We start from the raw sequence: 12,921 nt of genomic DNA on the forward strand, positions 1-12,921 counted from the left end.
AAAGGGACTGATACGCAACACTGCCCTATAGCATTTCAAAATTTGTGAAGTATTTTACAGATAAACGTGCCCAAATCTGAGGCAATAGCTTAAAGAGCAATGGACAGAAAGAAAAAAAGATGGAGAGTTTGCCTAGATTGCTCCCAAAGTCTAGCTACAGATTGCTCTTTTGTCCATACCAAAAAAATATCCAAGTATATGAAAAGCCTCAACAGTGCTGGGTGATAAAAGAAGCAGCATGGTGTGAAGGGATGGAAACATGCTACTATTTCATTCATTCAACTCACTTGTTTCCTGCCTACTACCTGGTCAGCACTATGAAAAGAAAAAACATTCAGCAGAGATAAAGAAAGAGCCCTATATACAATACAGATCCTGTTACAACAAACACTTAATACTTTGGTGTAACTAAAGAGAAATTCCTAGCAAAGACACATTCCAATTACGGACATGAAAGCAGTTAATGGAGGCAGGAAGAGAAATAAAATTGAGATAAATGAACACAAAGAAGCGTTTCTGTTGAGTCTCAAAGCTACATTTTCAAACTAACAGTTTCATCTAGAAGAGTGCTTTAGAGGAGTTCTGCTTCTTAAATACACTTGCTAAAATTTATTGTCCACTAGGTTAACTGTCATGATTGCTAGACCAGATACGGACACAACTTCTCAGGGATCTTCCGAGCTGCTAGCCACTAGATCTCATCCCTCTGCGAGGGCATTTCCAGTAGTGAAGAATATGCTCAGAGCAGGATACACTCCCCGAGCACTGCCCAGAAATACAGCTGCCAGCCCTCAAGCACTTGGGCTTTGCAATGGATGGATGAGCCTTTTCAAGCCAGACAAAGCATTTCAGCTCATCTGAAATCATGGTATCCTGGCATATCTAGGTTCATGTCTCCTTCAGCTTTACCTGAAGCAAAGGAAAGTTCACCTGAAGAGAGGACAACATTCCCACACATGAGATGCAAAGATGTCACCCAGGCATTTCCTTAGTTCATTTCAGCAACTACATTAAAACTTGAGCTGAATTTCTCGAGCTTTGCCCCATACCTCTATAAAACATAGCTAACAACTTATGCAAGGGGAAGGAAACAGGTGCCCAAAAGAAATTTTCATGCTGCCCCTTACGGAGCACTGCCTTCCCCCTCAGGTGCAGCCCTGCAGAATCTCACGGGAAGAACACGAAAGGTGTTGGCAGACACACAGAAATGTTTTGTAACTAGTTGCGGCCACGGGACAGGAGAGTGTTTGCAGGTTCTTTTTAAGCATCAGATTCTTTTACTTCCATTATTAGAAGTAAAAGAAGTTACTAAGGATGCAATATATCTAGGTAGTTTTATGTCTTTTGCCAAAAGGGATGGATTTGCTGGAACACTACAACAGCCAGTCAAGAGGCACAACAGAAATTTAAAACTGCTAAAAGTATAAAAGTAGGATTAAAAAAAGAAGTGAGGCACAGTAACAGTACAGGAATATTGCCACACAACAAGAACATTTAAAAGCAGACTGGAAAATAGCTTTGTTCCTGAAAGGTTTGCAGACAAAAAATGAGTTGAACTGACAAAGCTTTAGAAAAAGTTATTCAGCTTGTCAATTAGAGCAGGCCTTTTCTACAGAGACAGCACACAACCTGATATTTTAACAGGAAAACAGCGTTGACAATGCAAATTATACAGTTTTGTTCTCAAAGCACCAGTGTGTTTCAAAGGCTGAAACTACAGTGTTTGGTTTGTTAATCCACATAAGCTACAAACTTAGTCACATGACAGATTTCTAAGAACGCTGACTTACTGCCAAAATTAAATTTCAAAAAGTTTTACTTCGAGTCCTCAGTGACCCGGCAACCTGCTCCTTTCACCTGTTCTGCAAGCTGGTGCTTTAAAAAAAAAAATCTAAGCAATTATTTTCTTTTAAATCTATTACCAATTTCCTTATCAACTCTGAAAATATTAATAACACTTGAATATAGGCATGTTGGAACAAAAAAAAAGTATATTTTTTTAAAGCATGCAACTTTTTCTAAGGACTGGCAAAAGTCACAGGTTACAACAAACAAAAGTAAGGTGTGCTCCCTCTGCTTGGGAAGAGAATCCACCTTTTGAGATTTGATATATTACAGTCCAGTATTTTCTTGGTGATGGTGGTGTTTTGTTTTGGTTTTTAAGTTGAAACATTACAAGCTTCAATCTCTTCATACACTCACCAGTTCTAAGCCCTCAGTTCATCAGGTTAATGGGGACAGGTGCAAATTTCAATGCTAAAAAAATGCACTTACCAGCAACAGACTTACTGGGGATGTACTCCTGGACACTGCACATTCTACAGCTTCCTCCAAGGCTCAGCTCTAACACACCGTCTTGCTCAGTTTTGTCCTGGTTACTCAATTTTCCTTGCCAAATTAAACAAGACATTTTTTTCCTCCTCAAGGACACAGAGTCCCAAGCAGCAAGTGGATATACAAAAGCTACAAAGAATTAAGGTAAACTAATAACCAGATCTGCTGGGAGGGTCAAATTCTTCTCTCTTGACCTACCTGATAACTCCCACCTGCCCCTCCTCTAAGCGAAAGAGGCAAAAACAAGCAGCAACACGACATTTATTCAAAGGTGTGGACAGTAGTAAAACCAACACCAGTTTAATAAGACTATGATTTTCCATCTCTGCAGATTACTCTTCCCCACTACTGCCTCTTTCCCACAGAGGACATCCCCAGATTGAGGAACTTCTTAATCTGCCTTGGCCTGTTACTGCCACGTTGCTTCTAAGCACCTGCGTTATCTTCTCTCAATTTTTATCTTGAAAGATGAGCAAACATATGGGAGGGAAAAGAACAGCCAGGGGAGGAAACGAAAACAGAACAGAGGGAGTAGAAGACATCCGCACAAAAAGCATCAGCCCACAGATGCACGTAGGAATGGTAAAACAACTACATAACATTCAGCTTGCCTGCCAGAAATTGCCCAAAACACCTGTACAAAAAAATAATAATAATTTGAGAATAGCATAAACCTAACCACAGCTCTCCCATAAGGTATCCATCCCAGACACAACGTCCCCTTTCCCAGTGAGGTACTTGTGTGTGCACTCTGAATACCAGGTGCACATCTGCAGCCCAGGCACACAGCGTGGGGTGTTTAAACTGCAGCCCCTGCCTCTTCCACCACAGTCCTGTCCCAGAGCACAGCCTTCAAGAGAGCAGCTGGGATGCAGCTCCTGTGCCTACCATGGTTGTTTTTGCCAAAGAAGATGGATTTAGCTCAGCAATAAGATAGATTTTGGGCACCTACTAAAACTGACAGATGTTGAAGTCTCTGAACAGTCATTGCTTCAACTATTCTGCTAATAATGTGCCCAAGCCCATCTGATCATATATTTTTACAATCGCCAGGTACTCCAGAAAGGCATTCAACTGCTCAAAGGATCTTAATTCTCCACATCTAAAGCATAAAGACTTTTAAAAGACAAATCAGAACACCAATGTGTCACAGCATCTCTATAACAACAACAGCAAGTTTCGTCTGGAAGCTCAGAGAAGTGGCATTAGAGTGTCTTTAAACCTCAGACCTAAAGGGGAATCCCAGCAAACATCAACAAGTCACAAACACTCCCCTGAGAAGCCACAACCCTCCACATCAAAACATTAAGGGTATTGCCAAGGTCCACATGCTGTTGACTACCTCCCTTGGACAGCCAAGCCTCTATTTTTTAAGCTAGCAAGTAAAATGCAGCAGTAGTGATCGAAGCTGGTGGTGTAAAACAAAGCACCAAGCAAACTCCATATATAAATATGCAATGTTAAAAAACAGCTGGGGAGGTAGGAGGAGAGAAGTACTGGGATGCAGCTCTTCCATGCCATTGCAAAACACGTTTCCAAGTGCTCCTCTTGGAAGCCAGGGCGCAGCACCTGGCCTGCACACTCCTCCCACTGCTGCAGGTGGCACAAATAGAGCACTCTGCAGCAGGCCAGCTCCCCTCCCTGCCTCCTTGTAAGAAATCAGTACATATCCCAAATCAGAAAAAAGGTCTGCCTCACTACGGACTACAAAGTTGATTTTAGACTCACTTGAGAACTATTTTCAGCACCGTTAACTTCTGCTTATCAAAATTTACAGCATATTTGCATTACGGAGCTGACAAATATATGATCATTTCAGGAATATGATCGTTTTCAGTACACCTGCAGCCTTAGCAAGTGCACAGCCTTAGCAGCCAATCTATTTCTTTCTTTAATTGCAAGCAGGTGTTGTCACTTTAGACTGTAGAGCAAATTCCAGCCTATTCCAGATGATGGATTCAAATTCCATACGATTTAATACATTTCCAAGAGGCTTGTCATTAAAAATGAAAAAAAAATAAAGCAGGGAAAGAATTGGAACATGAACTATGAGATGACTTTTCTAAAGATTACAAACTGCTCTATTTGGTTTTGTTTGTTTGTTTTTGTCCTGAAAAGACACTAAACACCAGTCTCCTTCAATAACTACCTACACAGTTTATCTAAACTAAAAACTACCATTTCCACAAATTTTTCAGGAGACAGAATCGCTCCAGTCAAGAACCTGTTGCATCTCTTATCACTGATAAAACTCATGTAAACTCATGTATTTTTATGAAATCACACGTTCTAGTTCACCAGCACAATGCTCGACTTTGAATACAGGAAAAAAACAGTGGAACATCTGCAGGACAAAGAAGGTAATGGAGCTAGTTAGTAATCCAAGCTGAAAAGACATGATTCAAGATGACAAACTGGCATCCTCCACAGAATGAGCTTGACACTTTTTATAGCTACTGACACAGTAATGAATGCTTTACTTTGGGTGGAGCTAAATGTAATGTTCTACAGAGTATCTTCTTAAAAGAAAGTACTTCCCTGATCCTAACACAGAAACAGCTTTATCTACAAGCAGGGAAAAAAGGCAGTGTCTTAGCTAATTAGGCCTAACACTGGCAATCACCTCGGAGGGAAGGGAAAAACAACATTCTGCTATTATACATGTAAGCAGTTCTTTCTGAAGGGAAAGCTGCATCAGATGGGCCCCAAAGCATCCATTTGCCTTAGTCTTCCAATGATGACACTATTGAGCTGAATTCCAGCAGGAAGGTCTTTGTTTGAATAGTATATTAAATATATATATATATATATATGTATATATATATATATATATATATATACACATATATATATATACACACACACACTGCTCGGTAGCCTAACACTACCCTAGCAGAAATTTTTATCTCACTTTGCCCTAACAGAGTGTTTTTCAAACTTGTATCTCAGACTGTTCATATAAGAGCACTTATTTGCTTACTGTTATCACATCTACAACGTGCCTTATAACAGAAATAAAGGTCATTTTTGCAATTGAAAACTGAAACAGCTCTCTAAAACACTAAGTGTGAAGATATACTAATACATAGCTCCCACTGAATTCAGGGGAAATGAGGCAAAGATGGAGGCCTAGCTAATACTGCTAATTTAGTAAAGTTTGCACACAAACTCAGCTAAGGCTCCCCACTCTTCCCCCTTTTTGACTAGGAATGACATTAGGTTTTACTCTGTCTTTGGATTCTTTCTAAATCTTCAGTGAATGCCCATTTCTCCAACAGAAGTTATTAATGAGGCCCCTACTAACTGTTTTACTTTACTTCTTTGACATGCACTTAAGTGCCAAAAGAACAACATTATTGTTGCAGAAAATTCCTAAGACTTCCAGAGCTGGCACAAATTATACAGTCAGCTAAGTGGGTTCATAAATGCGGATTATGCTAAGGAAAGCTTTAAAAAACAGACATTTAGTGCTTAGGAAAAAAAAAGCACTGTGGTTCAGGTGATCTGAACAGCTTCTACACTCTGTTATTACACAGATTACAACAGCCACTACTGTTTTATAATGACATCCATCTCTGGTCAGACCAAAAACCCACCTAGTGCAGCATCTGAGAGGTCAACCAACACCATACACTAAGAAGGTGCCCAGAAACAAAAACAGGTGTTTGGTCAACACCAACAACAAATTAGGTCCTGGATTTGGATTAGGAATTGCTCATCAGCCAACTCTGCTAGAAGAAATACTCAGCCTATTCCAGTAGGTCAAGGATGGGACTGGGAATGGCTTTATTCCCATTGTCAACATGATTTCCACTCTGCTTATCTTCTCGATGGTGAGCTTGTAAAAGACCGGTTAGTAATAACTAAGAATATCTCAGTGGAAACAGAATTTGCTGTTTTTTCTCATGAATGCAGAAATACTCCCTGGAGCATGCCAGCATTCTTCAGTGACAATTACCAGTAACTCTTCATATTCCAACAAAAAAGACAAAAGAAATCTGGTTCTTGCTTTATATTCTGTCTGGAAAAGTACAAGGAATAACATTTCTTTAAGCATAAAACAGTAACAGCAATAAAAATAGTCACTAGAAATCTGAGCACACAGTTTCCTGCAGAGACTAGCACTAGACTAGTGAGGATGTGTTTTCCTCCTCTGACACACCAAATACAATGGCTGAGACATCACAAAACTTAGCTCACAAAACCAAAACCTCAAGGTACGGTAGAAGCTATCCGGCTCTCAACCAAAACAGCTGCATAGCAACACTAACAAGAGACAGACCTGCCCCAGTGAAAAGCTGGCCATCCAGCTGATGGAGAGCAAGTTTCTCAGGGTACAAGCAGAGGAAAACAGCTGCTCTGGGTGCTAGCACAAGTGACAGGGGTATTTGAATACTGCAGTGCCCTTGTGGTAGCAGCTGTAGATGGTGCAGACTTGATGAAGGGCTGTATGATGCTTTTCAGCTAAGGATGAGAGCACTCATGTGGGGCACCCTTCCCTTCCAAATTTTGTCTGGATTTCCCCTTGGATGGACATAGCATAGTGACACCATCCCTCTGAAGTCTCCTGGGAACCCAACTTTTTCCCAGCTTCTCTCTTTCTTCTTCAGCAGCCTGTTACAAAATCGCAGCAGCTGAACCCAAACAGAGTTCTCCTCTAATACAAGCCTAAATCCCAGAAGTGTGAGGCTATGCATGCACGCACTGGAAACAGCTGTGGGCACACAGAAGCATCCTTCACAAAACCCCTTGTGTGGATTCTTCCTACTCCACCCTGAGGGTGGAATCCTGCCATATAAAAAGCGACAGCTCCTGATGCACATTTACAGGAAAAGTCTCAGCTTCAGAAAAAAACAATCTTCAAATCTTACATTCTTGTCAAGAGACCAAGACTTGGGCCACTGAAGGGGGAGGAATTAGGAAGCAAGTATGTAGTAGTTATCCAGTATATTCTGCACCTTCCAATAACTTGCATCTCAGATTTTAAGAGCTCTGAACTAAACCTCTCAAATTCCTATTTTATTTCAGAATAAGGATTCTTTGATCAGGCACCTCTAAATTTAATTTCTCTCAACAGAAGAATTACTAACTCCATCCAGAAGTTATTTTTAAACTATTTTGATCTTCACTTGTTTGCCTGAACTAGAATCCCCTGAGATATACTGCATTTTTATTTTGAAAGGCGTATGTGCATACCACTTGTACTTACTGATCAGTGGAAAAAAACTTCCTGTACTCCTTTTAAACATATTTAACTGCCATAAGAAAATAAAGAGATACCTATTGTTTATTCATTTTTCCAATATTTAGTTTGAAGTAGACAACTCAGTGATTCAAACCATGACACAGGAAACGAGACAGCTTTGAGTCAGTCTTGTTTATCTTTCTATCAGATTCTTGAAACAACTGAGACCTAAAACTGCAAAGATCCACTTGAAGCGTACCTCGTAACTGAGGGGTGGAAGCTCACCGAATTAAGAACACAAAAGATTTTCCTTTTCCTCTGAAAGCAGCACAGTCTGGTACTAACAAAATTTAATTCTTATTAGTTTTAGGTGGAAAATACACTCCCGTACAACAGAGGATACAAACGGGATGGAGCATCAAAGCCACTTGCAATATTTTCTGTCAGACAGGAAGCATGATGCATTAAGTCGCATAAGTTATTCACACCTCAAGAATCCTCACAATATTTCTGGTAAGCTACTGCTTTACAAGGGAAATAAGGAAAGCACTAGTCTGAAAACAGCTCAGATAAGGAAATGCAGGCGCTTCCTATACAGTCAGTTCATTTCTCACAAATTTAAGAATATTGGGCCTAGTACTTTCTACATATCAGGAAATTCACTATGCTCACATATCAATTATAACAGGTGAAACTTCTTGTAATTTACCCAGTTCTAGAAATAAATTCTTTAGCTACTAAAACAGCTTTAAAAAAAAAATAAAATCATCCTCAACTGTTGGCTAAAATGGAGCCATTTAAGCTCTTGAAATGCCCTGTTTAATTATCACATTCTCTTGATGGTGGCAAGCCAGTCTTCATGTAGAAAATGCGGTTTTGACAGAGATGAATAGCTGAGTCTAGACCACTTCTTGAGCCCAGTTTTCAGAACAAACATTAATCCCATTTGGTTTCCTGATGGTGAAAGAATCTGGTTCCTCAACTTATTTAGATGCCAGTGCTTTCTTCTGCAAGCACAAGGAGGACCAACATGCTAACCACCAGGGTTCTAACAAGTCGTAACTCCTCCTTGCATTTCCTCTGGTTCGGTTTGGCTTTTAACATCTGTTGAACAGTGGCACTGCTTCACCGGCAGCAGCAGAAGACGACCCAATTTCAAACCTGTCAAACAGGGCTCTCTAGAGGGGAGAGACAACTGTGGAAAACCGAAACACGTTAGGAGGCTTACCACACACAGCTACGTCCACCACTCACTGCACACCAAATCAACATTATCAGCAGAGGATTTTGCTGGAGTCAGGAGGCTCACAGAAATTAGGGCTTTCCCCACTTCCAGACTTTTGAATTGAGTTCTGTGTATATAACTGTGTGTGTGAAACAGAGTTTGGGACACTTGCCAGAAGGCTGTCTAAGGAGCTGAGGAATATAAGCAAAGTAGAACGATTTCCCTCTATTTTTCTTGCTCAAATTTCGAGACACTTTGTACGTTGTATTCCATGTTAAGATGACTTCTACCAACACCACAAATCACAGATTACAGAACATCCTCAAGAAACACTTGATTTGCAAGAACTGAACATTAACTGGCCAACAAATAAGAGTTACAAACAAGTGAAATTTGATAAGATGTTTTCTACCTTTTTTACCTTTTTATTTATTTATTTATTTATTACCCAGGTATTTCAAACTGACACAAGTAGGAAAGAACGTTTATTTGCACCAAATGGGTTACCTCTGCTTTTACGACTCTCATCCTATCCAGGCAGCTACACATCCCACACCAGTGGCCAAACCCCTCTCAACCTGCTTTAAAAGAAGTACCTTGAAAGCTGTAGTTCTCTGCCTTCAGAAATTTCCCATGATATCAAAGATGCAGAATACTTTATAGAATGGTGTCAGAGTGCTGCTTTAGTGATTCATTTGTATACTTGGTAGGATCAACTATCATAATAGATATTTAGGTGACTATACTACTAGATCTTAAGTTAAATTACGCTAGCACAATACTACATCAAGAATGTCTATTAATGTGGGCACTCAAGACAAAAAAAAAAAAAATTATCACCAAACCACGACATAGATACTACACACAGACACACAATATACGTTTCCAACAAGTACAAAAGTCAAAATTGCCATCAAATTTTGAAAGGCCAAATCCACAGCGCTGATAACTAGCGCTGTCACCGCAAAAGCGTAACTCCTGTGATTCCTGAACACGCTTAAAATTTTAACAAAGATGTGTTTCCAGGAGCTTCTCGGCAGGTGAGGAACACATGCACGTGTTACGTGTGGCTTTCTGTAGGCGATGCAGCGCTCCGCCGCTCAGCTCGGTAACACAGCGCTGGGACTGAACCGGGCTTCTCCTTCCCCCAGCCTTCCCCTCCCGGCTCAGCTCGGGCCATACACCGCCGAAGACCCCAGCCAGGCCCCAAATGGCTGTGAGGGGGCCGGCAGGTGGGCAGCAGAAGCCAGGCAGCCCCCTGCTCGCCGCCTGAAAGCCGAGGCAGCAGCAGCAGCGAGCCGCTGCTCAGGCGCTGTTCAGCCTCAGGGCGACAGCGGCGACACGGCGCGACCCCCAGCCCAGCCCAGCCCAGCCCTCCCCTCCCCACTCACTTTTGGTGGCGGCGATCAGGTTTTTGCCATCCTTCAGCAACTCCTTGATGAACTTATTGGTCTTCTCCAGCTCGGCCTCGTGGGCTCGCACCCGCTCCCTGAACCAGGGGCTGTCCAGGTAGCAGTCGCTGAACTCCAGCGGCTGCAGCCCCATGGCTGCGGGGCCGGCCCGGCCTCGGCTCCCCTCACAACCCGGCTCCGGCGGCTGCGAGCCCCGCGGCCACAAAGAGCGGTCGGCTCCGGCGGCTCCCCCCGCGCAGGGCTGGGCGCGGGCAGCGACGAGGCGGCCTCCCCGCTGCCAGGGGCGGCGCTGAGGGAAGCGAGGGGAGAGGAGAGAAGGGGAGAGGAGAGGAGAGAGGGAGGAGAGGGGGCGGCCCGCTCCCCGCCGGCCCAGCCCACAGGGCGGCAGCCTGCCACGACGCCCTCTCGGGCAGAGGGGTGCTGCTGACAGGGAGTGCAACTCCTGCAGCGAGAGGCTGAGGCGATCACCTCACTTTCCCGAGTGCTGGACTGTTCCCTTGTCTGAAATGACCGCAGGTGGTGCCGAGAGAAGACCCTGCACACCCAGCCTTTCAAGCAAGTGTCCCAACTGCTACACCGCCTCGCCTGCTGCGACTGTTTTCCAAACTTAGCTGAGAAGCCACTATGCCACGCAGAGCTGTGTTTAAAAGGAGAATTAAAATCAACCTTAAAAAATAACAAACACTTCTTATCTCTGTTTACATTATTGGAGCAGCATTTCAAGAGCAAATATAGTTTCCATGAATAGTTTGTTTACTTTGTCCTGCGCTCGTCTTCAGGATGAAATTTAGAATAATATTTGTCACGCTTGTTTATGGTTACTGCAGTTCTCCTATTATTCCACTGAAATGTTGTAAAGTAATCAGGTTGCATACATTGCATGAAGTTACTTGAATTCAAGTTTTAAAAACTTGTTTATTTTTATTATTTATATTTACTAATATTTTATTTTTAACTTCACGTTTAAAGCAAGGAAGCAAATTCACTATTCCGGCAAAATTCTGCACTGTTGATCCAGTGTTGTTATGCAGACAACACTCTGGATTCCTAGCACCTACAGAAAATGATTAAATGTGTTTTTCTAAAGCCTGACCCACCAATTCAAAACACTTTCTGATCCTGAAATGACAGAATTGTGGTTAAAAAAGAGAAGGGGAGAAGACCTGAGGAGAAATAATAAACCATTAAATTAAATGGGCAAAAAAAAAAAAAAAGAAGTTTAATGAGCAATTAAAGGAGCTGCACTTTCTTTGCTAATTAAGGCTAAAAGTGTTTTTATATCAGCAGTCTTCTTTTCTGCCACTCTCTAATTAAGGTCATCAAATTTTACAGCCTTGTTGTAGCTTCATTTAAATACTAACACAGCATGACTACATGAAGTTCTGGCAACCTCCTGTCCTTATGCCATTATTCATCTATGCTGTGGCTATTTACCCTTGATAATCATTGCAAGTGTGGTTTCATGAAACACCCTCTTCAAGTTATTTTATACAATAGACATACACTATCAAGGCATTTGTTTTGTTCTTCCTTACCTTTCTTATTCTCTTGAATGATCACTTCAAAATGCTGATTTTCATGAAAGACACTGTTATTTTGTTCTCCTGTGGCTGGTTCTGTCTCTAATCTGTATGCTATGGAGAGATGAGTTAGCAATTAGTAATATTAACTTGCAGTTTTATTGATGTTTTGTTACAGAGCATTGATATCAGCTTCTACCATTTGAAACATGCAGCTGTGTTGAGTTGTTGAAAACACCAATGAAAACAGTGGCAGCAACTACATCATTCCAAGGTGTTGCAGTTTTGTCTCCTAAGCACTTTTACCTCAGGAGGAAAGCCCTATTCTGGGCTAGAGTTTACACGGTTTCATTCCAACTCCCACCTTGCATTATATTAGTAGCCTTACGCATATGCAAGGTACTACTATGCTGCATATTCCTCTCATACATCAGGTTTGCAAATAGAAATGGACTAATGTCTGACCACCCATGATGCAGACCAACATTATTTAATCTACTGTCAACTGAACTAGTCTGAATGTTATTACAGCAATCGCATACATGACTGCTAAGATGGGCATTCTCTTCAGGCATTCCTTTGTAACACAAACTCTACCCAACAAATTATCTTAGTATGCAGCTGTATGCAAACATTATATTCTGTGGCCTTTTTTTCTCTGATGTGTTCCATCAAGACGTACAAAGTGAGTATGGAATTAAAAAAAAAACCCTCTCCAGCCTTTGAACTCAATTGACTCATACAAACTGCAAGGATTTGACATTGTCAGTTTTTAGTAATCTTCTCCCACAAATGTAACAGTGTGAAATATCAATTTAAATCGTGTCAAATTAGCACACAGTAATACTTGATTTATGCTTAAAAATAAGCACTATAAAATATTTATGCTATGTATCTGGTACTTTCTCTGGTCTAAAAACACAGCTGAAGAGGTTTAGAAAATGATGGAGCTACCAAGCTCCTGGCCCATCACAGTATTCAGGACAGTCCAACTCCTGTTACACCTCACTGTCCATAGGTGATAATCACCTGTACTATGCCCTCATGTTCCCACTATGTCCCACAGATGTTAATGGTTGTCTTTCTCCCCATGCTACCCTCCTGTAGCTGGAAAGCATAATTAAGCTAAATTTAGAGAAGCTTGTTCCCCATCTGTAACTAATTTAAAGTTCATTGCTTTATTTTCAAAATTGAAGGGCTACGTCTGTTTATACCAGTTGATTTAATAAGACACTATATCCTGAC

At 41.5% G+C, this 12,921-nt stretch overlaps 1 protein-coding gene across 3 annotated transcripts in view; it reads right to left on the minus strand.

Annotated features, from left to right (window-relative positions):
• Window positions 1–10,423, minus strand: part of ARHGAP10 (Rho GTPase activating protein 10) — a 141,621-nt gene extending 131,198 nt beyond the window's left edge. For all 3 annotated transcript variants that reach the window (XM_084285622.1, XM_084285623.1, XM_084285621.1), the window contains exon 1: window positions 10,136–10,423. In XM_084285622.1, the coding sequence (XP_084141748.1) occupies window positions 10,136–10,289 (154 nt within the window). In that variant the 5' untranslated portion in view covers window positions 10,290–10,423. The remainder of the gene's footprint in view (window positions 1–10,135) is intronic.
• Window positions 10,424–12,921: the final 2,498 nt, after the last annotated feature.

Source organism: Netta rufina (assembly GCF_964035555.1).
Source record: "Netta rufina genome assembly, chromosome: 4".
In the NCBI taxonomy this organism is placed as follows: domain Eukaryota; kingdom Metazoa; phylum Chordata; class Aves; order Anseriformes; family Anatidae; genus Netta; species Netta rufina.